The sequence below is a fragment of the Electrona antarctica genome (assembly GCF_951216825.1).
Source record: "Electrona antarctica genome assembly, chromosome: 9".
Lineage (NCBI taxonomy): Eukaryota > Metazoa > Chordata > Actinopteri > Myctophiformes > Myctophidae > Electrona > Electrona antarctica.
This window is the reverse complement of record NC_136790.1, coordinates 32,805,356-32,833,224: the sequence shown is the minus strand read 5'-3', so window position 1 is coordinate 32,833,224 and position 27,869 is coordinate 32,805,356. Positions and strand designations below refer to the sequence as shown.

General features: G+C 42.9%; 1 protein-coding gene across 1 annotated transcript; it reads right to left on the bottom strand.

Moving 5' to 3' along the window:
• Positions 1 to 69: 69 nt before the first annotated feature.
• On the bottom strand, positions 70 to 26,348 carry grm2b (glutamate receptor, metabotropic 2b). Its single transcript, XM_079511343.1, has 10 exons — positions 26,215 to 26,348; positions 15,646 to 15,915; positions 13,533 to 13,879; positions 12,570 to 12,790; positions 12,098 to 12,393; positions 11,413 to 11,613; positions 10,616 to 10,855; positions 10,100 to 10,426; positions 3,780 to 3,969; positions 70 to 1,840 (listed from the first exon to the last, which is right to left on the bottom strand). Exons 2-10 carry the CDS (start codon positions 15,781 to 15,783, stop codon positions 1,755 to 1,757), a joined length of 2,046 nt encoding a protein of 681 aa, XP_079367469.1. The 5' UTR covers positions 15,784 to 15,915; positions 26,215 to 26,348; the 3' UTR covers positions 70 to 1,754.
• Positions 26,349 to 27,869: the final 1,521 nt, after the last annotated feature.

The following is a 27,869-nucleotide window of genomic DNA, read 5'->3' as shown; positions in this document are numbered from 1 at the left end:
TTCTTGGATGAATTAAATAACAAAATGCCATGTCATGTTTTAATATTAAAAAACAAACATTTTATTTACATAAATTACAAGCACAAACTCTTTCACAATAGTCTAAAACATTAAAACATTGTCCTTTATATCAAGTAGTCGTCTAGTTTTGTTATCACAATATGATTAATTGGATATCACTGCCTTTTAAAAGGAAAGGGGACAATTTATTTGATATTATGTATATATATATTTAAACTGTTATCTAAAGAAACATTTGGATATTATTCACAGCACTGTAAGGACAAGATCAAATGTATCACACAATGATTGTTACACAACCACTCAAGTTAACGAGACCTCATGACAAGGCACAGTGCATTCAACACGTCTAAACCTGTAAACCAAGGACACCACAGCAATGATCAATCTATACAAAAAGGCTTTACAGTTGGCACACATGTGTCTGTCACACCAACATCATTTCACAGTTTCAAGCAGCCTACTGTTGCCACATTCAGTCAATACAAACAGAATTGTCTCTCTGTAGCTAGTTTTCTGGAACAGTTTTCTTTTTTTTTACTATCACGGCCAGTCTTGTTTCATGAGTCAAGAGATGAATGCTGAGTCTCGTTGGACGGGGTCGCAGGGGACGTCAATGTGTCTGTTCTGTACACAGACAAACAAATGACAAGACTTTTCCATGTCCATGGCAAACCTTTCATTATTTTTTCGCCACACAAAAGTCCTAGCATTCCCAAGGTGGCAAAAACTCCAATGCAAATATCCTTTTGCATTTTACGGTGGTCTCCCTCCACAATAGTTTTTACTTTTTTATTTATTTTATTACTTTCTGATCTTATAATATGCAATGAAAGCACCGACTGACTTATGATGATAAGACGCAATTATTAAAATCCCAAACACGGAATAGTCTTTGACTGCAGTGGCTGAGTTGCCATGCAGTCAAAATAGGTATAGGCCTACACTGATTTAATTAATGGAGAAATTTAAAAATGTGTATACAGTATAGCCCATTGTCATAGACACAATGAGACATTAGGAGTCCACTAGGTCTATGTGTTTCTGGCAAGCTGCAAATGTTTTTTATTTTATTATGAAGCCAATAAGGAAGTGCCGTTCTCATTCATCCCTCCCCCTAGACTCCCACACCATTGTTTGCAATGTTGATTTGACCGGAATTTACACTTGATCTTATTACCTCAGTAATCATTGTCATAATAAATACGACATTATGCTTCCAGTCGTTATAGTTTAAAGTCTTCTATCAATTACCATGATGTGCATTCTTTTGTGGAATGCGGTCCCATTCATTTAAAAATTGATAATATAGTATGGTATGCTTCTAGGGCTTCTACTGGCTCTCCATGAGTGAAGACCCGCCCCCGCTGTCCTTCCAGCCAACAGCATTCATTTAGGGTTGCTTTTTCGAGATCGGAAGTTCCAAGATGGTGGATTTGAATTAGCAGAAACAGTGGCTTCAAAACGGGTCTGTCGAAACCAATGGGTGACCCGACCGTCACCGTTCACTTAGGCCATATGTTTTACAGCTGATGGTTTCTAGTCATATTATTGCCCGCCCATTTTGTATGTCTGTGGCAAGAATGAAAGTTGAACAAATATGGCCATGTCAAGCCAGCATGGTGGTGACCCCTGGGATGAGGGGGTGACTGCGGAGGGCAGTCTTGTTGGATGCAGGGATGACTGTGAAGGAATGATGTTGTCTTGTGCTTGGAAACGGAACGGGATCTGGTTCACAAGGAAGATGTGGTGGAGTCCAGCACCTCGCGACCGTTACAAACCGCTGGCACGTAGTTGGAGGCTGATCCTGATCCTGATCCTGCACAAACAAAATCACAGTTAAGGTCCATGCACACAGAGAGCGTTTTTCTGATTTTTAGCAGCGTTTCTCCATCAGTTTTCCGAAACACGCGTCCAGTGTGCAACCACCTTTAGGCTACTATCAACAGTTCTCAACCTGTGAGTCAGGGACCATTGGTGAGCCGTGAGGATGTTGCAAATGGGCCCCCAAATTGGTCAATTGGGATTTTGACGATCATATAACATTAATATAACAAATAAATTATAAAAAATGGCATGTTCTTTTAAGCCATGAAAAATGTAGTTTTCTTTGTTATACCGATAAATAGGAATGTAAGTATGCTGTTAGTTCCATTGATCCAAGCCAGAACACAATCGATTGAATGATCAATAAAATAAACATGCTCTAAAAATACATGCGGCCCACCCATCTGACCACTTAACACGGCAGCTGAATGGTAGAGTTTAACATTGTATTCATTAATATAAGCTATAGAAATGCAATTGTAGTGATAATTGGAAGTAGAATTCCATTATAGGGGAGAGCTATTACTGCAATTATGGACTGGCTGTGAGCAGTTTTCAGTACTGTAGTTTTCTACAGTACTGAAAGTACTTCTACTCCACTACGTACATCTCAGGAACAAATATACTTCTACTTCACTACAATTATTTGAAAACTTAAGTCATTAGTTACTTTGTAGATTTGTATTATTACAAAACATACATTAACCACTTCAGCTCTATATACATTTCAGCCATTTGAAAATAGCCGATCTTGTAGATCTGCTATTTTCAAAAGATTTTTATGAATTTGATACATTTGAAACCTGAAATGGGACATTCTGCATGAGTACTTTGGTACTTTTACTCAAGTACATTTTGAATACCGGATATGTACTTGTAACAGAGCATTTCTGCGTTGCAGTATTGATACTTTTACTTAAATAAGTAAGTGGAAGTTACCTTTTGAGTAGCCTCGGTACCCAGGCTTTTATTTTCGTTTGCATTCGTCTCAAAAAGAAAAGCCTGGGGAAACGCATTGGAAGATCTGGCATAGGAAGCCCACTTCCTTGTATTTCGCTAAAACAGTGCAGAGGGGCGTCGCTCCAAATTTGGTGACGTCAGTGTACTCCGCTGTTTTCTATCGGGGAGGGGAGGGTCTGGGGAGGAGGGGGCGAGGGCGGGCGCTCATATCGGTGAACCAATAGCGTGAATCTTTTCTACGTCTGAGCATAGACATGGTAACACCCCGCCTGCCTCTGATTGGCCTACCGACACTGCCGGCCGCACCAGACTTTCCTCCGAGGTGGAAGATACATGCTGGATAGTCTGTACAATATAATACAAGAGAATGACAGCTTGGCACTCGTGACAGTAACTTTTATTTTTGTAGAAGAGGCAAACTAATATTGTTTATGTCGTTTGCTTTGATGGAATAATTGATTGTGTTCTAAATATAGTGTGTTGATTATTGTGTAATGTATTTGTATGTGTAAACTTGAAACATTATTGTACTGTAACGTCTCTTTTCCATTGATTCTTTATCTTTTTTAGTATAATAGTATTAGTTTACTATAATTAGATTAATCAACACTTTATTTAGAACACAACACACCCAATCAAATCATAGTACAACATACATGTTCAATCAATTATTCAATCAAAGCAAACGGCATAAACAATATTAGTTTGCCTCTTCTACAAAAATAAAAGTTACAAGTTAGTTACAAGGCTGCAGCCTGTCATGTGCCAAGCTGTCATTCTCGGAGGACAGTCTGGTGAGACCATGGGGGCAAGATGGGTAGTGTCGGTAGGCCAATCAGAGGCAGGGGGCGTTGCCATGTCTATGCTCGGATGTAGAATAGATTCACGCGAACCAATAGGATCCACTGCTTTTTTTTCGTGTCGGCACCCACCCCACTAGACCAGAAATCACACGGGCTGGCCCATGCTACCTTTTGAGTAGCTGGAGCTGGGAGCTGAAGCAGCCGACACTGTGGTGCCAAAGCGGTTGCCTGCGGCCCTGAGTGAGGTGACGTTCTTCTGCGGCTGGAACATGATGATGTGGACTTTGGGGGAGAAGAGGCACCCCAGAACCACTGACCCGCTGAGACTGACCGAGATACACATGGTGGTGGTCTGCACCTGAGAATGATAAATGACAATGAATGTATTAGTTAAGTGCTTTGCGGAATATGGTAAAAGAGCAGCATGGCAAGAGATGTAAAACTACAACATAAGATCAGTGAATAAAATAACATTATATAAAACAATAAACACACACTTCGCGCCACACTGAAATGGCGCGAAGACTTGTTAAGAAAAGGACTTAACACAGGCGTGAGTTTTCAGAAGTGATTTAAAGGATGACACTGATTTCACAAGTCTTAGGTCCTCATGTAGAGTGTTCCAAAGTTTATAGGAGCCCGGATGGGATCCGATGGTAATTCCGACAGAGCATTAGTCCGACATGCGGGAACAACGGTCGGACTACCGCTCGAACATGCGCTGCTCCCGTGCTTGCGGTTATGGTTAGGTTACCGTTTTAGGTAGGTTGACGGTCTGTCGGACCAATAATAGTGTCGGAACTAAAGCATGTACCCGCCCGGACTGCAAAGGCCCGGTCGCCCGTTGTAATTAGGCAGGCTTTGGGAATTACCAAGAGAGGATCTAAGGCTCTGCACATGCTGGTGTCAGCATGTCTGAGATATAACTGGGAGCCTTCAGTGCTTTCATCAGTAAAATCTATTATATTGTACGTAACCAGTGAAGAGCAGCTAAAGTGGGTGTGATGGGTGTGTTTACTCTGGGAGTGTTTATTCCTAGCGCTCCCAGTGTAGAAGGACCTTTAATTTAAAGTAGGACAATTAGTACGGGTAAATGAACCCTGCTGACCACACAATGCACAGTATGAAAAAATAAATAAAGTTCTTTCTAAGCTCCTTAAAGCAGCAATCGAACACCGGTCTCCAGCTACATATATTAATATATATCCGCCACGCCTCGTAACACGTCACGCCTCGTAACACACTCAATGGCCGTCTCCATATATGACTATATGAGATATGAATCCACGACACTGATTTCATCAAACCCCGGATATCCATACAATACATGGAGAAGACTGGATCGATATGCATATATGGAGCCGGCCAGCAACTCTACATCTGACCTCAAACCTCAAACCCTTAGATCTCCATATATGGAGCTGACCTGTTCTGACATTCCATATGTTGATCGGACCTCATCAAACCCTGTATACTCAAGACACGCTCCATATATGGCCAGTACAGAATTCATTCCATATGTTGATCTGACCCCCCATGCCAAAACGCCAGCACTCGCCCAGCAGTCTGCTGTCACCCAGGCGGATGCGTGCACGACCTTCTCGCCCTCAGGCATCTTACTGGTAGTAAGTAGGCTATTAATTATGCATTAGTGGTCGCGCTGTTAAACGCACCACTGTTAAATGCACCGTGTGCATTCTTATTCAATACAAGTCTATGAGTACAGATCCGTGCACACCGTGCCATCAGTAACCTCTCAGTACACATCGTTCACAACATTTCATATGGCAGATGTTATAACTTTTACTCACTGCCTGGTTAGTGGTTACTTATATTATATAATATTACCGTTGCTGGATTGCTCATTTTAAATAAATGACATGCTGCAGCCTGTAGATCTTATAATTCAAATGAGGATGACACATTTGTTGTGCCATATTCTTTATTTAGCCTATAATGCGCAATTCCAAACATTTATGCTTGAAATGCACAAGCAACCAGAAACATTCACAAAAGATAACGGCAGAAACGCCCTTGTATCCAGTGGTCATGCATATTTATTTGACTGGTGTTATACTAGTTACACTACAAGTGTAGGCCTACATACATTATGTACACTGCAGTACTTGTATGTTCTTGGATAACAGGGCAAAATAAAGGTCAAGGTTTAGGCTCTAATCACTGCTGTCTGTCCTGGCCAAGTCAAAGCCTAGTCATCGCTGCTGTCAGGTGGAAACCTTGTATGTCCAAACCTGTTCTTTTTTTATTTTATTTGTATTTGTTTAAGTAGTGAAAATAGCAGCTCTACAAACGGACAATTGTGTGTAGATCTTTTAGATCATCTATGTTCACTACTTATGCGTGATGCTCTCATTCAAATATGGAGATACAAGGTTTCTGCCCGACAGCAATGTCATATTTCAGCCGCTTAATGTGAGCTGACTGCCGAGGTCATACGCCGTGCAGGCGGCCGTGAGTCTCTCCCAGCCACCGGTCAGCCCTGCAGTCCAGGGGCCATGCAGGCAGGGTCTCCTGTTTGCAGACCCCCACAGCTAGATGTGAAATCACTTAGAAACATGCCATGTGTAGCCACGATGCATAAACCACCCAGAAAGCTTGTTTAAATATGCACATTAGGAAATGGCCAGTCAGTGGAATCACTACAAAAACTGTTTGTAATTCATTAGCCTTTTAATCTCACACCACCAGGGTTTGATTTGTAACCCTTGAACCATCTATACTTATTAAATTAAATTCAATATATTTAACTTTTTATGTTCACCTATAATGACAATGACATACAGGTATACTGTAAGTGATTAATGAATGAATGATTGCAGACAAGAACATGTGTGACCATAACATACGTCACATAGATGGACAGGCTTGGATTGACATGCACCCAGTGGTGATATCAAATCAGACAAAAACCAGAGGTGGAGAACAAAATGGATAAAATAACAGAATTTCAGCTTAAATGTGTATGTATGCCATGAGGCTAGCAACTGCTATCCACCCCAAATGACACTGCTAGCTGAAGGCTAAATGATATGAAGAAGATCAGGCTGACATGATGTAACCACACAGCATATTGCACTTTTTGTCATATATTTGATGAAATAGCGATCCAAAAAACAAAAGGGAGAGAAGGCCTGAAAACACCAATGAGTAAAACTCTTCAATATAGAACTCCTGCACTCCAACTACGACCAGCTCTGTAGTTGGAGTCGTACTGTGTCTGAACATTTGTTCAGTAATGGAGGTGACATGATATACTGTAACTACAATTTGACGTCATTCAGAACTTCCGATTGACACTCTTAGAACGTCCCCAGATGTCCTGACGTTCTGATTGACACTCTTAGAACGTCCCCAGATGTCCTGACGTTCTGATTGACACTCTAAGAACGTCCCCAGATGTCCTGACGTTCTGATTGACACTCTTAGAACGTCCCCAGATGTCCTGACGTTCCCAACTAGTTCGGAAAGCCTGTCTGAACCGGACGTATTTTCCAACGTTGGAAGGAGCATGTGTATTGGCCTTTAAACAGGATAATAATAGAGGTGGTTGTGAACGGGTGGATGAGGAGGAAGCTGGAACCTATCGTCCCTTCTAATGTGTGCTAGAGGGGATTAGCACATTGAGCCACATGGGGCCTGCCCGACCCACTAAACAAAGTCCGTCCATCCATCCATCCATCCATCCATCCATCCATCCATCCATCCATCCATCCATCCATCCATCCATCCATCCATCCATCCATCCATCCATCCATCCACCCACCCACCCATCCATCCATCCATCCATCCATCCATACCCCCCCATCTGGTCTGTCCCTGCAGGGCTTCCTCAGATGAGCATATGTCCAGAGGACCTCCCCCATAGGTAGACGCTCCGTACTATACAGTAGATGCCCAAACCACCTTCACTGGCTCATTTCCACATGAAGGAGCAGTGCTCTACTCTGAGTCTCTCCCGGCGTCTCCCGCGTGACTGAACTCCTCACCCTATCCCTAAGGGGGACGCCATCCACCCGTTTGAGAAAACTCTTTTTGGCCGCTTGTATTCACGAGCATTTCACAGCTAGTATCTACTTGTCATAGTGTTCCTATCAGTTTTGGATTATGGTGACATTGTCTATGGGAATGCTGCAGCCTTCATTATGGGAGCTATTTTTTGACACTCACTGGGCATTTTATGACAGAAACACAACAAACATTTGTTCATATGGCACTGTCAGAAAAACTAGAGGGTGGCAAAAAATAGTAAGCACTCTCAAGCCCTGTAGATCACTGTTTCCCAAACAGTGGTTTGGGACTCGATTTTGGGGTCGAGGACACATTTTTATGGGTAAAAAAAAGTTAAAAAAAAAAGAAAAATTATCCCAAAAAAAAAAAAAAAATACTTGTTATGAGCTTGTATATTGAGATACACCAAATGTCTCTTTTGGGTCTCAAGCTATAAACAAAAATAATAAAAGAAAAATCTAAATGTTTACCTATAATGACATGTCCCTTTATAGAGACACCAGCTTGAAAGTGCCTAATGACCAGGAAAACGTGACTATAATGTGAGTGGATTGAGATGTACTCAGCACTGATCTAAATCAGTTTAATCTGCAAAGAAATTGAGAAAATGTGCATAAAATGATTGAATTTGAGGTTGAATGCAAACGCTGGATGTTCACCATCCCCTGGGAGCCCAAATGACGCCCCTGGTGATGATTATTACTATCAGGTTCATCTTGTTTCTACTACAGACACGAAGAGCCTGAGGTACAGTACCACTGAGTAGAGTCTAGCATTCTGTGTAGCTAAGGCCTTGTTGTACACCCTGGCCAAGTAGTGTGGCACAGTAGCCTCTAGCTTATTCACTCAAGTCAACCCAAGGCAGCATTAGTACTCCCAACTTATATCCTTTGTCAGTTGTATAGTATATGCCCATTGTTTTGCCTTATTTTATTTTGCTACCGGACACCTTCACATTTTCAACACGCCACAACAATGTATTCTAACTCGCTACGCTACTTTGTGGTGATTTTTGTGTGATCAATGACTAAAGGCTGCATACAGTACATGTACACAGTAGACCGTTAATAGTCCATTTCATATAAACACATGAAACCTTGCATCCTCTGCAGCAAGGAAGAACGTTTTACAAAGACTACATCAGATCATCATGTCCCTTAATTGTCTACAATATGGTCATGGATCTATTTGAAACAGAGATTGCAAGCAGTATTGCCAGATTTTGCGAGAGAAACTAGCAACCAGGTCTATAAAAACAAGCCCAAAATAAGCAACTAGGGCAGGCCAGCTAAACGTGATTGTAATGTTACAAAGAGAGGTCCAGCGCACTTCAGCCAGTTGAAGGTAGAACAGTCCTGTTTGACTCTGAGGTGAGGACGCAAGTCGAAACATCAGTCACTCCTGCAAAATAATAAAATACATGCAGACCAGTAGAGTGTTCCAGTATCTCCTGAAGTGCCCAGGTATTATTCCCCGTTATTGTAATGTTGTTTTATAGCTGTGGTTCACAAATGTTTTCATGTCAAGGACCCCCAAATTAACCCATTTTGGGCGGGAACCCCTTTTGTTGTTAGCATTATGTTATGCTTTAGCTATTGAAAAATAGCAGATCAGGTCTGCTATTTTTGAAAAATCGAAGAACGACTGACATAGAAACATAGCTTTTTCAGAAAACTGTCAGGATGTAGAAGACATTTTTAGAATCTGATCTCAGGTCAAAATGGGTTAAGATGTATTCGGCCATGCAAATTGTGTGCATAAGTTGCACATACATGTCTCATTGGACCTCCTAATACAATACATTGTTTTCTGAAACCAAAACATGTTGAAAATTTGCAATTGCTATAAACCCCTATAGCTGCAGCACATGAGTTTAATTATGTGTACTGAAACTATGCTAAACGGCATCATCCCTATTAAATAGATTTTAATTCAATGCAATATATATATTTTTTATCCTGCTATAAGAAAACTGTCTGTCTGTCTGTCTGGAACCACGTTTTCTCCTCAGTTCCATAGCCCAGATGGACAGTGGGTGGAAATAGTGGGCATATTATGCATACTGTATATTGGTTTATGTATTCAAAGGTATTTGGTCTTGCCTTGAAAGATTCTGCAAGCCACATGAAAGGAAGTTTCAGGAGTTTTATAAGAGGGCTGATCAAATAGAATTAGAAAATGACTCCCAGTTCCTTTACGTGTATAGTAAACACCCATGGGATAAGTAATTTATAGACTAGCTTTGCATTATGTGATAATGCTGTGCTGATGGCATTTTTTCCTTCATAATTGTGCTGGAATAGTCATTTGAGCAGTAATGTACAGATGTTACCAAATGGACTCATTTGTACACTCTCAGAGTGACAGACCTATAAGGGTCCATTTGGTTCCATAAATTACTAGCCTGCCCTGGACCCCAACTTTGAGAACTGCCACTATACAGCATCGCCGTTACTCACTCTATAATCACTAGCGGTGACGTAGAAGATGGGCTGGAAGGCCAGCCAGATGATGCAGGTGGTGTACATGGTAAAGCCGATGAACTTGGCCTCGTTGAAGTTCTCGGGACACTTGCGGGTCTTGAAGGCGTAGACGGTGCAGAGGATGATGAGGATGCAGTTGTAGGTGAGCGACAGCAGCATGCTGGAGTCCTTGCTGTTGCACTTGAGGGTCACCACGTCCCTCCTGTCCGGGTTCACCTCCTTGCGGACCCCCGGCGTCTCAACCAGGAGCCACACCATGGTCACCAAGAGCTGGCAGGAGATCAGAGCCGTGCAGATGGCCACCTGGAGCAGTGTCGGGATAGTATAAGTAACTCAGTATATTTACAGTACTCGTGAACTGTACTCATCCACTGACTTAACCCATTTTTAGACCTGAGGCCGAGTGTGAGAACTACTGAATGTTCAAAAAAAAATTAATTTTTAAAATATAGTAACACGTAACAGAGTTGTTTATTTCATCCGCCACTGCACCTGGGATCCCGGGCTGATGAAGCGCGGCCGCTGGGCGCCGTCCTTGACGCCACTGAAGATGCGAGCGATCCGATTGGTCTTGGTGAGCAGCGCCGAGTAGCACACGGCGAAGGACCCGCCCAGGCCGAGGCGACGCAATGTGCACACCGCCGTGGACGGCTTGATGATGTAGATGAACGTCATGCTGTAGCACATCAACACGCCCAGCAGCAGGATGTAGGAGAGCTCGCGTCCGCTGGCCTGCAATTCACAATCACAATTCACACTTTAGGAAGTTTAGGCATTTAGCAGACACTCTAATCCAGTGACTTACACATGCGAGATCGGAATAAGCAGAGTAAAGCGCTGTCCATATTCCTTCCGACGTCCGAACTTTTATCCGGAATGGGAGGTGATACAACTACAAATTGGCATCATTCTGAATTTCGGATGAGCTGTCTCAGAACCTTTTCATTTGAATTTGTGCACCTCCAGATGTCTAACTATAGTTTGTAAACTGTAAGCCTGTCCGACATTGGAAGTACCTATGTATTAAGCATGAACTTTAGTCAACAAACAACAAGGTCAATAATAGAGGAAACAAGGATGGTAAACAAGGTGAACAATGAACCTAGCATCTGTCTGAACAACTGCTATCTAAAATTCATGAGATAGCAGTGCCTAGATTTGCATAGTAATCTAGCATTATGAGGAGAGTGACATGAGGAGGTGGTGAGGTGGAGAGGTGAGTGATAGGGGGAGTCTAAAGAGGTCTTTAGACTATGGTGGAAAAGTGAAAGTGTGTCTGCAGTTCTGACCTTCACTACGGGCGTGTCGTTGTTCTTGAAAAACACGGCGATCACGGTGAGGGTGCACAGAATCCCCAGACAGGAGATGGTGACAGGCCCGACGGCCCAGGCGTCCTCCCAGCGGATATACTCCTCGGGCAGATCGTAGCAGTCTGTCAGGTTGGCCAGCGGCCACTGGCCGTAGCCACAGTCAGCGCAGGTGAACTCGTCCTACAAGGTAGCGTTGTCACAATCATGACATCTTTGTTGAAAATTAAAGGAGCACATCAGACATCACCCATTTTCAATAATTGGTCCTCACTAATACACATTAGAAGATGCCACCATTTCTACTCTGCGTCTCATTGGTGGACTGTGGACAGTTCAGAAACCTGCCTACAAATAATATCATCGATGGGGATTCCGAACTAATAGAAACTACAGCCTTTCTCTTCCTGGAAAGTTAGCCCAAGGGGCCATTTGAAACTCCCTCAAGGAACCATGAGGGTCCCTGGACAACATGAGACTCACTGGTGTAGCAGAGTCTTTCCAGAGAGCCGACATGCACAATATCAACACCCTGACTCTGTTTGACCAGAATGGAACAGAGCCTTAATTGGTAAGACCTGTGAACTTGTGAAGGAAGTTATGAAGAGGCTCAATTTCTTTGCAATATGGCTGCTGTGCATATAGAGCTTATTGTATATAGGCCTACCTGCAGGTACTGGAACGGCTGGCAGGGGATGCAGATCCAGCAGCACACGTCTCCGGGCTGCATGCTCTTTATCTCGTTCTTTCTGCAGGGGTCACTGCACTGCGAGGTGGGCGGCTGCAGCTCCGGCCAGTGCACCAGGCTGGTGTTCAAGGTGAGGTTCTGGGCCCAGTAGCCCACCTTCTTGTACATGTACTTGCCGTCTTCTTTGTGGTAGTGGAAGATGTTGTAGCGACCGATGCTGTCGCCGTGGGCGTCGAATCGGACCATGTCGTCTGTGTCGCCAGGTCTGAATGGAGCTGGGATGAAGCAAGAGAGCAACGTTGACAGAAGCAGAATCAAGATGAAAACTATTGATGTCCTCCTGGCTACTACTGTTCGTCGTACAATAAATAGCAGATCTACAAGCTCACAAAGTGTCATGTGACATGTGATGCACAGCTGGCCTAATGTTTGCTTTCATTTCTTGTCTCACCTTCAAACTTGGTCTTCAGTATGAACTCCTTGTAGAATCTCTTTCCGTTGCCAGGCTTCATGGCGTCACACACTCCGGACGTGTTGGAGCACACGGCCTGCCTCATGTTGTGCAGGCCGTACGCCATGGCATATACCGCGTTCACCACGAACATGATCTTAGACTCCTGCTCAAAGACGCCGTCCCGCAGGCTGTGTTCACTGCACCCATGCTCCTCCAGACTGCAAGGCAAGGCACATTTGTTGTATAGCAGTGGTTCTGAAACGTTTTCACCCCCCCCCCCCCTAACTCTGAGAATGTACAAAGGCAACCAAATGGACCTGCAAGGGTCAGAGTTAGTTATAGACCCATAAGGGTCCATTTGGAGCAGGATGTTGAGAATAATACATTAAAGGAGCATTCAGTGATTTGAGTGATTTGGAAAACCACCCAGTCCGCCCCGGTAACAAAATGTGCACATGCACGCTCTACAGTGGGGGAAAGTGCAACAGGCCAACAGCATGTGCACCAAGGCCCGCCCCCACTCGATCATGATTGGAGGAAGGCCTCTCTCATCCTGATTGGATGAAGGCTTTGCCACCCGCCACCAAAACTGAAACTAGGGTTTTTTGACCCCAGGGGCTCACTGGGGACAGGGAGGAACTCCTTATATGGTCAGCACACTCTATAGTAGGGAGGATTATCCAGAAAAAAAGAAAAAATAAGTGATATTTAGATTAAGTCAAATCACTGAATATACCTTTAAGCACATATTAAAGGAAGAGAGAGAGAGAGAGAACAATAGAAGTTAAACACCTATCTCCTTAACAGGAAAACGTATTCCAGAGGCAAAGCAAAAAAAGGAAAACACCACATAATAGGACCTTTGAACACAATTAAAACAAAAGAAGTAAAAATAAAACAGAAACAGGCCGGGGTTCCAAAAAAACAACAAAAAGGGTTTTTAAAAGCGTTGCAGCATACCTGCAGCCAAACCGGTGCTCCCAGAACTCCTTGAACCACGGGTTTCTTGTGTTGGTGTACGGATTCAGTTTGGTGAAGTAGTCCTCAAACTCCCTGATGGGATAGGAGGCCAGCTCGATGGTGAAGGCCCCGTTGGCTGCAGTCTCGCTGCCCTTCACCATGCTCTCCTGCGCCCCCCAGCCATCGCTCGCCACCCAGGTGAAGGTAACGTTCATTCGGGTGGCAGCCACCAGGAGCTCACGCGCGTCCTCGCTGCGCGTGAACAGGATGACCACCTTGGCGTTGGACTTCTGCTGCAGCGAGCGGATCACGTTCTCATATCCCTGCCGGTTCATAGAGCGGCTCACCTTGAAATACAGAAATTATTTTAACTTTTTGCCCACGTTTTCCCCTAAATAGATTCATTCCACAGTGTTAAGAATGTGCATGTTGTTTAGACAGATGCTAGGTTCTCTGTTTACCTGAGGGGCCAGGGCCTAGTCGTGAAAGTGCATAAAACATAGGCTACAGTATAGGCTCGGAATACAGCCTGACGGCGTATCGTGGGTTCGAAACCCAAGCCCCACAACCTTTGCTGCATGTAACTACTTAGTCCTTCTCTTCCTGTTACCTGTCTATCTCATTCTCAACCGTTCTGCCCAAAGAAAGGTAGAAAAGTAGCGCGCTATGAGCTTGTAGATCTGCTATTTTTCAATAGCTAAAGCATAACATAATGCTAACACCAAAAGGGGTTCCCGCCCATAATGGGTTAAATATAACACATTACTTTAAAAGAAATCTGTAATATATAAAAAAGATAAAAAAATCTTTCAGCGTTACAGCATTACTTTCCGTGTTACCGACCAAACTTTTTATCCATCCACAAAGCGCATTATAGCCGCAGCCAGACAGTCACAGGACTCACAGCAGCCACACATACCTCCTTGGCACGCACGCATGCACGCACGCACGCACGCACGCACGCACGCACACACGCACACACGCACGCCACTCACACACACACACGCACGCACTCACACTTACACTGAGAGAGAGAGAGAGAGAGAGAGATGCAGACTGTTGCCTGATTTCTTTGCGCTTTGTCTTGCCACGTGTGACTGTCAGAGGCTCAGAGCTGATCTACAAGCTGACAACACGTCTTGCACAGGTGTCACTTGTGGTCTTGTACATCACATAATGTTATCTGCACAACACCATTGTGCGATGAAAAATAGTCCAGGCTTGAATTTGCTGTGCAGTGGCATCATGGCATATGGCATTATATTTATTTGGGAGTCGGGACGCGTCACACAACACTGTTGTCTTGTACGTAGGAGCATAAATTGGTCGTTAAATAACATTGCTTGCAGCTGCTAGAGTCTGCTACTTGTGCAGAGAGACAGATCTCTAACTCTGTTGCTAGTTTAGCAAGAGAGAGATGTGGATATGCTGAAAACAGTGCATTTTAAGATGCTATGGACAGCAAACTGTGATGAAGCATAGCCTACAAGATGAAGCATAGCCTACCAGGCAAGTTATTTTAAAGTGTGTGTGTGTGTGTGTGTGTGTGTGTGTGTGTGTGTGTGTGTGTGTGTGTGTGTGTGTGTGTGTGTGTGTGTGTGTGTGTGTGTGTGTGTGTGTGTGTGTGTGTGTGCGTGTGTGCGTGCGTGTACACTGTCTACAGTGTGTGTGTGTATACAGTGTGTGTGTGTGTGTGTGTGTGTGTGTGTGTGTGTATACAGTGTGTGTGTGTGTGTGTGTGTGTGTGTGTGTGTGTGTGTGTGTGTGTGTGTGTGTGTGTGTGTGTGTGTGTGTGTGTGTGTGTGTGTGTGTGTGTGCAGGAGTTAAATAATTACTTATTTTCTATCGTCATCAAATTATTGGCTTCCATGAATGTAAGGAATACATTAACTCCTGTGTTAACTGTGCATATAGCTGAGTAGGATGGGGTAGGTCTATCTACGCAATATATTAATTTATAATAATAATACTAAATATTGTTCAATTTGAGCAAGTAATAAGTAAAGTAATATTAATATATTACTCTTGCTCAGACAGTAATATGTAAAGTAAAAATGGTAATAAGTAATATATTCCAAATATAAATTAATGCAACACTGGTGACTTGACTCACCTTGGCCGAAGTGGCGATACAGATCTGGCGAGTGCGGGCCTCCTGTTGGAAAGCATCGATTCCGGTCTCACCATAGTCACCCTCTGATGCTACAGTCGACACATAGGTCCAGTTGTAGTAGACCAGGATCTCAGCCATGGCCTTGGCCTGGTAGAAGTCTGGAGGCACGGTGCGAGCAAAGTAGTCATAGCGTGTCTTATCGCTGAGCTTAGCACTGGTGGAGGCGTAGCTGATCTGAGGGATCTGGAACAGGCGGAGGAGGTTGGCCACCTGGAGAAAGATATGGTACTTTAGAGTCCAAAGCTAGCTTATAGAACGACATATTGCATGTGCTGAATTACCATTTTTTTTTAAACAAAAACGTAAAGATGGAGTGCCACGGTTTTTTTCCACCCTAAAACATAATCATCAGGTCTTATTGTTATATAAGGAGGTATAATTTTTTCAAAAAAGTGTACAGTATTTGTTAAAATGTTGTTTTTATGTGGGCACGCCCACCAGTTCATTAAGTATGCCTGGTTTGCCTGGTGGGTGGTGATCCACCTGAACTTAAGCCGCACCCACAGCTGTAGTTGTATGATAAAAGGGGAGGGGCTGATAGTGTGATGTGACTATTTTACTGTTTATTTCATTGGCCCGTTTGACTGTCAAGGGTTCAGCCTCCAGGAAGAAACCCTAAATACAAAGTGAATATATCATTGCACATAAAAACGACTCCAGGGTGTCTAATGAAGTACTGTCACCTCATAGACACATGCAAAACTGGGAAAATACAAAAATTGTGGCACTCCATCTTTAAGTAATCCACTTAGACTCCAGTGTGAATCTTGGACACGAGCCTAGCATCAATCATCTATGATGACAGTTGTTTATGACATATCTATGATGCATAACTTCAAATGTGGTTTCAACCCGATCAGAGCAGCCTTGAATTCCATTATAAAATTAAAAAGTATAATTAACATAATAAGAAAACTACTTAGTGGAGGTATTTCTGTGAGCTGCTGGCAATGTGCACAAGAAATGTCATGGGGCTGATTGGTCCAACAGTTTGTGCTGTGGACACAGACACGTCTTGCAGACGTTCTTATACTGGCTATCTGGCTAGACACCTAAAAATATATATTTTTGGTAAGCTTGTACCGTTCGTTACTGCTGTGCATCAACAAAACCTGCAAATAGTGATGAAATGCCCTGAAACAATACATTCCCTCCCGTATGAATCGTTTCAATCAGAATAACCCATCATGTGATCCTACAGCATCTTGATGCTGTCATGCAGAAACCTTGAATCTCCATATTTCATATTTTTTTTCCCGTAAATGAATGCCCTCATACTACAGTGTCTCACAAAAGTAGTGAAAATAGATCTATAAGCTCAGTCACAACGCATCGTGATGAGATGCATTGTGATTTTCACTATATTATTTTTTATAACAAGTAAGACACGCGAACGCGGGAAGCGAACGCAGCTCGTAAATTGCAATAACAACAATTAGAATAAATTACGTACTTTTTTAAGGTTTTTTTTTAAGTTCTCTTTTTTTTGTTTTTTTAAGATTTTTTTTAAAGATTTTTTAAGTTAATTTTTTTTAAGTGTTTTCTTTAAGTTTTTTTTTAAGTTAAGTTTTTTTTAAAGTTTTTTTTAAGTTAAGTTTTTTTTAAAGTTTTTTCTTTTAAAGTTTTTTTTAAGTTAAGTTTTTTTTAAGTTAAGTTTTTTTTAAGTTAAGTTGTGTGTGTGTGTGTGTGTGTGTGTGTGTGTGTGTGTGTGTGTGTGTGTGTGTGTGCACGTGTGTGTGTGTTTTTGTGTGCGATACAGCTGCGCCCTCTGGTGGTGGGCGGGTGGTGTTACAGCGTGACAGACACACAGACAGACATGATCTGCTGGGTCTCATAGTAAATGCTCACTGCGTTCGCAATCACTGCCTTCGCAATAATAAAAAAGGTAACCCTTCCTTTTGCAGTACGGTTTTGGGCGGTTGGTTTTGGGCGGTTGGTTTCCACCCAACAGTGACGGTATGTCAGTCTCTCAAGCTTCTCTCTCAAGTCTTCTCCGTTCAGACTGCAGGCCAATCTGATTTGTTTCTTTTGTATTTGTGAGTAACTTATATGCTCTGTTGTTGCTCACCGAAAATAGCAGATCTTGCAAGCTTACAATACATGCTGTGGCCTTGGAGATTGGCTATTTTCAGCGAGCGTGCCGTGTTAAGTATTCAGATGGGTGGGCTACATGCATTTTCAGTGCATGTTTATTTTAATGATGAATTCAATCAATCGATTATATTTCTGCTTGGATCAGTACCTATTCAACGGTATAACAATTAAAACTCAATTTTCAATGTTTTACAGAAAGCATTTTTTTACATTATCTTTGATAACATATGAATGTTCATTGTTAAAATCTTAGTGTTTTGCCAATTATTTGAGGGCCCACTTGTAATATCCTCGCGGTCCACTGCCCACAGAACTGCTGGTCTACACTGAGACACACATTTAGAAATCAGGTGTGAATCGTATTTCAAACCGCCACTGCTATCTGACCCGTATCCACTCAAGCAGAGACCTACTGTCCGTCAGACGCATTGGGCGCGTGCACCTCCATGCACCTCTCATCTCAAATCTCATACTATCTGTTTATCCTCCTGTCAAACACTCACTGCACCAGCAGCAAGTGCCACAAAATCCCTCCACTGACTGTGACACATCCTACCACATGATGACAACAGCAACAGTTGCATACAGATAAGATTCTTGGACATGTATTTTGTTATATCCCTGAGTTCAATTCAATTCTACAAGAACGTTATGAAACCTCACTTCAAGGCTCACAAGACCAGGGAAAATATTTATTTGTGGAATAATATGTGGTTTAGCCCATTAAAACTGGTAAAACATTTGTGTCATCTTAGATTTTAGTGTCTATTGTTAAAATAGCAGATATCACTTTGTGCCACGCTGCAAGCTTATTTTTGAACATTTTTGAAAAATCTTGAAAGGATGAGAATGCATTATTTTGTATAATCAGCCTAAGGTCTTATGTAGATTCAAATATGGTTCAAATCCACCGTAGTGCATCCATACGAATATAGTTGACCCGTGTACAGAGGAGGAAAGCCGGGGCGGGGATTCCGCGGAAGGTGATATTTGTGCACTGCACATATACTCCTATGGGCTGGGGCAGAGGGGTCAGCGTCATTATTCAGATCAGACGGTGCACTATTTTGACAACACGTTGGTCCGACTCAGGACCAACGCGGAGGCGTCGCTCCTCCCGGTGTGAGATCCTCACTGGCAGGTAAGTCAGTAGATTGGCATAACGCAAAATAGAAATAAAAAGTGGAAAGAGTAATTTGCTACTAAATGTAAATGAATGTATGAATACATTAACTGCTACATAATTAATTTATAAATACATTCATGAAATAAGACCATGATGAAACGGTCACTGCAATAATACAGTATTATGGCAATTATCACAATATTTCCCAGGTTCTATGTGTGTAAGTAGTGTAAGTAATTCCCCCCTCAGGCGTTCCTTGGGCTCCCCAACCAAACACACATCCCTGTGGATCTAATTGTGACCGTACCTTTCCACAGTAAATCCTGTTACATTACAATTCCCATTGCTTTCCCCATCCCAGTAATTTCCTCCCAGGAGAATTATTAACCGTTGCTGTCAATCCATTTTGTGGTGTCAAAATATGACCTTCTTCATGCATACTGCATGTGCTCCATGATTGTATGGTCCGAAGTGTCTCTCCCCTCCGGACAATCCCGCATTCCTTCAGGGTCTGCAACCTTTTTTACATGAAGTGCCATGTTGTTGATTGTGTGCCATATCAACATCTATCTATCTATCTATCTATCTATCTATCTATCTATCTATCTATCTATCTATCTATCTATCTATCTATCTATCTATCTATCTATCTATCTATCTATCTATCTATCTATCTATCTATCTATAAATGCACCACGTCTCTATCTGTACGTTCGTACGTTTGTACGGCTGTAATGCACGTAACTCTAGAACCAGCACAAAAGCCCCTGCCCAGGCTCTGGACAGGGCCCCTGCCCAGGCTCTGGACAAGGCCCCTGCCCAGGCTCTGGACAAGGCCCCTGCCCAGGCTCTGGGCAGGGCCCCTGCCCAGGCTCTGCACAGGGCCCCTGCCCAGGCTCTGGACAGGGCCCCTGCCCAGGCTCTGGACAAGGCCCCTGCCCAGGCTCTGGGCAGGGCCCCTGCCCAGGCTCTGCACAGGGCCCCTGCCCAGGCTCTGGACAGGGCCCCTGCCCAGGCTCTGGACAAGGCCCCTGCCCAGGCTCTGCACAGGGCCCCTGCCCAGGCTCTGCACAGGGCCCCTGCCCAGGCTCTGCACAGGGCCCCTGCCCAGGCTCTGGACAAGGCCCAAATTAGCCAATTGATCACACCTGATCACCCCTAGATCTCCATATATGAAGCTGGCCTGTTCTGACATCACAATATGTTCTGACATCTGCATAGACTCCATATTTGGGCATGCCTGACAAATAACTCCATATATGGACATAAAAGGGACACAGACATAATAACTGGGTGGGGCATTAATTTCCAACTTGCATCGTTCCAAGAAGGAGCAAAGTTAAATTATAACACCACATCAAATATTTCCAACTTTCCTTTCAAGCTTTTGATTTCCCATATACATAATAACTTTCTTTCTTCTTATTCTGAGCTATTTTCTTTCACATCAGGACATTGTAATGATCATTAGATCTCCCAGACTCCCTCCCCAGTCAGACTTCAGAGTTTTAATGAATAATTATGTGCAGGAGGTAATTTGCATACAGATGTGAGCTAGGAGACTTAATTTAATTGACCTCAAATAATATTGCGCCTACTAATGGCGTATTAAAATGAGCTGCGGTGTGGTGCAATCAGGGCGCAATCTTCCACAAAGAGTTGAAGACCAGCTTCAAAGTTGGTCTTATCGGCTGGAGCAGTGATAGCGCAGTTGTTTCCTTACTATTGAACTCATCATGTGGCTCCTGACACACAGAGAGTGCCATCCATTATGATTTACTAACTGGAAGTGATCATTAGATAAAAAAATCACACCCGTGTGAACTGAGTGGTGTAAGGTCTTAGCCCGTCTGACGTAATGAAATCATGTCTGACGTAATGAAATCACACCCGGGTGAACAGGGTGAACATAGCAACCATGCTCATTTTTTCTGCACAAACAAAGCCAGTTGTATGAAATCACACCCGGGTGAACAGGGTGAACATAGCAACCATGCTCATTTTTTCTGCACAACAAAGCCAGTTGTAGGAGTGGTTTACACCACTCAAAAATGGGTTGCAAATTCGTGGGATAAAAATTATATATATAAAAAAAATGTTAAAGTTAATTGTAGTAGAGTAAAAAGTACAATATTTGCCTCTGATATACTGTATGTAATGTTTTTTAAATACTCAAGTAAGGTAAAAGTACCTCAAAATTGTACTCAAGTACACACCAAAGTAAAGCCTGATTTATATTTCATCTCACGACGGTGTCACGCACCGAAAATAGCTTGTAGATCTGCTATTTTCGATGAATAAATTAGGCATCTGCACCTGCGTCCTTGAAGAGACGCTGACTGCCAGTTTAACTCATCAAACCGTTTGTCGTTCCTCACACATCCCGGCCTTGAGGGACATATCAAGGACAGCAGCACGCATGAAATTGAGCATATGCAAGACGGGCTTAAGTGGAACATTTTTGGGGCTGGGAATTATGCCTAGTCGTTAGAAATATGAAACGCCATCAGAAGAGATTGCTGCCATATTATCCACATTAAAAGGTGCTGTAAGTGATATTTATTGGTCAGACTAAGAAGTGAGAACCCATTTCTCAGCTTAAATTCTTTGAGTGGTGCAACCACTCCATTACAGAGCTATGTGTGTCCCTGGGTCCCTGGGTCCGTCCCTGGCTGCCTGAGTCTGTCCGAGCATGAAAATAGCATGGTTGGTTTTCAGGTAACTCTGTCATTTGTTATGTGTGTCCCTGGGTCCCTGGGTCCGTCCCTGGCTGGCTGGGTCCCTGGGTCCGTCCCTGGCTAGGTCCCTGGGTCCGTCCCTGGCTGCCTGGGTCTGTCCGAGCACGAAAATAGATTGGTTGGTTTTCAGGTAACTGTCATTTCTCAACCGTTTCGGGCGCGGGGCGGCTCGCCGGAAATGGCCCGGCCCCCTGGCCACATTCCTGGGGTTCTGGATGTTCCAGGGACCCCCCGGGGACCCCTGGGGACCCCCACACAGGTGTGATGTTTTATAGTGTTCCAGTTCCTGTTTTCCAATGTACTTGATCCTGTATCTTGCACAAGTTCTCCCTCCTGATTGGATAACATTAGGTATCCCAACCTGAAAATTAATTTTCTATTCACTTAAGATTAAGGGCTGGAGAGATGGGGAGAACCCTCATTGATTAGAATATATTTAACATCAATTTGAACAAAGCACCTTTAAAGCTATAGCATCCCTATTTTGGGCATGTCATTATAGGCGAAGGTTCTCACAAATCAGCCACGCCTACAGTATACGTTTAACAAATATTTACCTACGCTAGTGTCGTGCAGCAAATATAACCGATCTACAAGCTCACAAGTTGCGAAGTGGCCATGTTCTCAGTAAGCCAGTCTGACAGGTCTATTTCAGATGTGGTCCACAGAAATGAGCCTGCAGTGAAAACAGCTACAAGCCACAAGCTCCGGAGGGGAAATGGAGTAAATGTGATGCGCTTAGACAAGCGCCATTCACCCGTTATTAGTCCTTTGCAATATCGCTGTCTGAATTATGAGGCTGCGGATCTCATCATCAAAAATAATACATCCACTGATAGAAAACATGGTTTACTGTGGTATAATGAATAGCAAGGTGTGATCAAATTCCTTCATTTTTAGAAATATATTGACCGCTGTGAGCTTGTAGATTGGCTATTTTCACTAGCCTACTTTTGTGCGACACTCTTGTATGACGAAGTAGTGCTTTCAAGGGATATTTCTACTCAGGCTTATGTGATCAACCCAGGCAGATTTTAGGTTGCTCGATTCAGTATTTAGATATTTGATATTCATTTTAGCTCTCCCCCCTTCCTACACAAACCCATTGTAACGTCAAACTCCATTTTAACCATGATAGATTCATCGAAAATCCATCTTTTTTCTGGTAACTGATACTGGCCTCCTAATACGTGAGGGGCCGGGCCATGATTCTTCATTTACTGTTTTCATTAAATATATATATATATATATATATATATATATATATATATATATATATATATATATATATATATATATATGGTTATGGTTGCTCAGCTGCTCAGCTCGCTCAAACTAATTGTTATTAAACGAGCAGTTCAGGCACTGCTGAGGGTGTATAGTGTTGTTTAATGTATATTGTATGTGCATATTTTAGTATTTATTTTTTTACTTACTGACTATGTTGCCTTGACTGCGATGTTCATCATGGATCTCTACACTACAGTACAACTGTATGTGTTTTTTAACTGTCCTTGGCAACTCAGTTTCCTATAAAGGTTTTATCTGATCATATCTTATCATGAGAATTAGAATTCGAGGGTAGACGAGACCGGTGTCCCCTCAGCAGAGCTTATACACTGGCTGTGCTGTATGTGACTCATGTGCCTTTCTCTTTCAACATGGAAAATCCATCTACAGTATTCTGTCCCTGAGGACCCCGTGTGATAACCTGAAACGTACGGTATACAGTAAATGACATGCATAGTGAAACCCCCACCATGTAATACTGTACTCCCATGCAGCATCTCTCTGTGTCTGGGATGCATGTCATTCATAATACATTGAATGCATGTAGATCACTGGTTCTTAACCCTTTTTTACTCCATTTCAGGGACCCACAGTTTGATATGCATTTGGCCACGGCCCCCCCATTTGAGACAATGTTTTACACCTATCTCTGGGATCCCCAATCTACACTTGGAAGTCCTAAGTGATTAGCAAGCAGCCAATGACATATAATGGACAGAACTTTCTACTGATTTTATTTATTTATTTTGTCAAATAAACAGCCAAAATTATATCGGTTGAGCTCTATAGATAATAGATATAATAGATATAATGTTGTTTATTATTTATGCTGAAATGGAGCTTTATGATTGATGACAAGTCCTTGTACTGTATAAGAGAATCTAAAAAAAGATGCACAGTTGGAGGCCTTTTCATGTCATCATGCATGTGATTCCATATGCAGTATGGCTTTTCATTGTAATGTGTTCCAAATCAGTCCATCAAATACACGTTAATGCGTTATATATGCAGGTACCGACGCTTCATGCTGCTGTAGCTACTGCTGCATATTGATAGAGCTAGTGATGGCATCCCTTAGGTCCGCATAGAAATGCAGGTACAACGTTGTATTTTCGAGCTGTATAGAAGCAAGTTAAATATCGTTGCTGTCGGGCAGAGAACTTGTGTCTTAAATGTGTCTTGGGTTTTAAATGTATTTATTATTTATTTATTTCCTGTCCTGTGACAGTTGGTGGTATTTAAGTGGTTAAAGGATGACCATTTACAACCTACCGTATCTTCATACCGTAATTGGTCTTCACTAATGCTCATTATAATATGGTACAATTCTCATCTGTGTCTCAGAGGAGGGCTGTGGACAGTTCAGAAACCCTACTGGTGACATCATCGACGGGGAATCCAAGCTAATAGAAACCACAGGCGTTCTATTCCTGGAAAGTTAGCGTGCAAATTGACGCATTTATAAAAATGCCCAGATAATCTTTTTTGTTTTCTAGATGGGTTTTCTGAACTGTCCAAGCCCTCCTTGGACACAGACAGAGTAGACAAAAATTGTACCATTTTAAAATGAGTGAGGATATGAAGATGGGTGTCACTGTTGGGTACCCAACAGTGACACCTATCTTCATATCCTCATATCCCAACAGTGACACCCATCTTCATATCCTCACCTTCATTTTGAAGGTTTATATTATAAACCTTCAAAATGAATGCCCTGGGCCTACTTCATCATATGGGTGTCACACAAAACTCTGCGAAAATAGCTGATCTACAAGCTCTGACGTGTTTATTTTCACTATTTTAAAATGTTTTAAATAACAATAAAAGAGGAACGGTTTTGGACATTTCTACTACCTACCAATAAAATAAATATCAATATAACCTGAAATCTCATCTCACTATAGCAGAAGACGTGGCATCACAAATGATCAGATCAGATGATCAGATTTTTTGAATGGGGCATTCTGCATAATAGCTTAGCTTTTTATACTTTAGGTATCTTGATGACAATTTATTTACTGTTATTAAAAAACTGTAATGCAGGCCTTTTGCTTGTAACAGAGTACTTCATCCACCACTGGAAATGCCCTGTAATCTCATGTTGCTAACAGAAGTGGCATGAAGAGTGTTGTGTGCGTTATTGGTGTGGAGAAACTTGCAAGCAATGTGCTGCTGCAGGCGTATGGATTAAAGGCTCTCGTGCCAGCATAGAATATGAGAACACTTTGCATTGTGTCTGTGATGTGATGGATTTGACAGACTGTCCGCCGGATTCTCCTGCGTTAAAAATAGAATTACACAGTCTTCACACTGTAGAGAGCCATACAGAGCTCTTGTCTGTCAGCAATCATTCTTGGTGAAGCAGTTGCTTATGGGATTCCATCATTGCACTTGCTACAGGCAAGCCTGAACACTACTGTCATGCTGAAGCATATGCATCGTATGATAAGGTTTAGTTTCAAACGATCAATGCCCACATAATTGCATGCAGATCAATAGAGAATTTATCCAAAGCACTTTACAATGAGTGCAACATTCACCCATTCATTCACACTCTCAATTTCATACACACACACACACACACACACACACACACACACACACACACACACACACACACACACACACACACACACACACACACACACACACACACACACACACACACACACACACACACACACACACACACACGCATGCACGCACATACGCACACACAGGCAACCAGGCACTTCGATACATCTCATTCGGTGATTGTAGTCAATCAGCAGATGACTATGTTCACAAATTTACTTAAATTAAACTATAGAGTATATTGCTAATCACTACTTTGTGAAAGATTGTGAGTAACACTCTTCTTATGGCCTACTCTGATTCAAAACAGCAACAAACAGAAATGTAAGGACAGCCTGACATTTTCAAAAGAGAAGGTTGTGTATGCAGATGTGTTGCATAGAAGAGGGTAAATAGGGTCTGTCTGTCTGTCTGTCTGTCTGTCTGTCTGTCTGTCTGTCTGTCTGTCTGTCTGTCTGTCTGTCTGTCTGTCTGTCTGCCTGCCTGCCTGCCTGCCTGCCTGCCTGCCTGTCTGTCTGTCTGTCTGTCTGTCTGTCTATCTATCTATCTACAGTATTCTCATATCTATTATACATTTGAAAAGGTGTGCCCACCACGAAAAGAAAGTCACCAGCTACTACGTCACTGACACGCTGCAACACGCTGCAACACACACTGCAACAACACACTAACACGTCACACACTTACCCTCCGCGTTGTTCGTTCCCTATCTCCTCATGTCGCGCCGCACGGTCACACTCAACACCAGCCGCGTAAAAACTGTCATCGCACTGCCACTAAAGCCGGCTCCCGTCCACACTCGCAAACAATATCAATATCAATAATAAACACAAACACGCCACAAGCACCGACACCCCCGCCTAATTTGTTGCCACGTCTATGAAAACAAGCACAGAAAAAATGCCATTCAACACGCTACTTACACACACTACCACTCGCTTACAATACGCGGACCTGGCAACACTACATTCCCTCTCCCAATTGGTCAAAGCCCACCACGTGACCCACACAGGGAGGGAGACGATTGCGTGATGCTTCTATGTACAGGATTCTATAGGTCACCACTTTTGGTGTGACACACACACGGCTTCTGTGCCATTCAACACGCTACTTACACACACTACCACTCGCTTACAATACGCGGACCTGGCAACACTACATTCCCTCTCCCAATTGGTCAAAGCCCACCACGTGACCCACACAGGGAGGGAGACGATTGCGTGATGCTTCTATGTACAGGATTCTATAGGTCACCACTTTTGGTGTGACACACACACGGCTTCTGTTTACTATGCGTTGTCAACACGTGCTGAGTTGACAAACATTGACCGATTTCGGAGAAGACTGATAGTTTATCCTTTAGTAATTAGGCTGTGGAAGTATTCACACTAGGCAACTTTTGCATTTATTGGGATTGGCAATTTGGGGAGAAAAGGAGGAGGAGGAGGTGATCAAGCTCCACAACACCACATTGGTAGGTAGGCTCAAGGCTGCATTTATTTTCCTTCTTTTTCCTCTCGAGGGTGCATGGGATGATGTGAACCCCTCCAGCAGGCTAGGGAGCACCGCTCCGGTTAGCGGAAAATGACCGCGGGGTGCGGCTTGCCAGGTTTTTTTATAAGTAAAGTATTTACATTCAATTAAATAAATATATATATATAATACATTTTAATTTACGTCATATTTAGCGGCATTTCGACCTAATTTCTCTGTTCTTTGTCAATGGCAAATATTGAGACGTGTGGGGACTAAAGCTGTATATAGGAGGGCCCTCAAACACATTATTTGATAACTTTTCATCGTGCTCCTAAAAAAAAATGTGTGCTACTAGCCGCGATTACATACACAGTTAAAATAATAAGAAATTTGCGCCAACGACTGCGTCGACACCTGGCGTGGAACAAACGGGACGAACCGAGGCGCATATATGGATAACAACAACAACACTACACGCGCGCTGCAACACAAAACAGCTGCATACAACGCGTGTCACTGTGCACTTCTGTATCTGTGGACTTCTGTATCGCAACGCGGGGCAACGCAACTCTGGGATGAGCGGGCCGAAGGCCCGCGAAATTCTAGTGAAAAAACAAACAAAACACGTCCTTCCCACAACAGCAACACCCACCGCCAGCATCACCTTTAGGGCCCTTCTAGAGTTGAAGAATGCATGTTTGAACAATGTCGTTCCTCATTTATTAGTTTCACAAAGCTTTGAAACACCTCTCTGGAGCATTGCAGTGTTATTTGTGGAAGAAACAAAGCCAGAGTCCATTTTTTCAGTTATAGGACGTATAATTAGGGAAAATGTCACGCAATCTCTCTTCTTATATTAAAAAAAT

Excerpts from the sequence above, each read along its gene's own strand:
- grm2b (XM_079511343.1), bottom strand. The coding sequence starts at position 15,783 with ATGGCTGAGATCCTGGTCTACTACAACTGGACCTATGTGTCGACTGTA. Across the intron at positions 13,880-15,645 it reads GTATCGCCACTTCGGCCAAG|GTGAGCCGCTCTATGAACCG; the intron begins GTGAGTCAAGTC and ends CTGTATTTCAAG. Across the intron at positions 10,856-11,412 it reads ACGACACGCCCGTAGTGAAG|GCCAGCGGACGCGAGCTCTC; the intron begins GTCAGAACTGCA and ends TGTGAATTGCAG.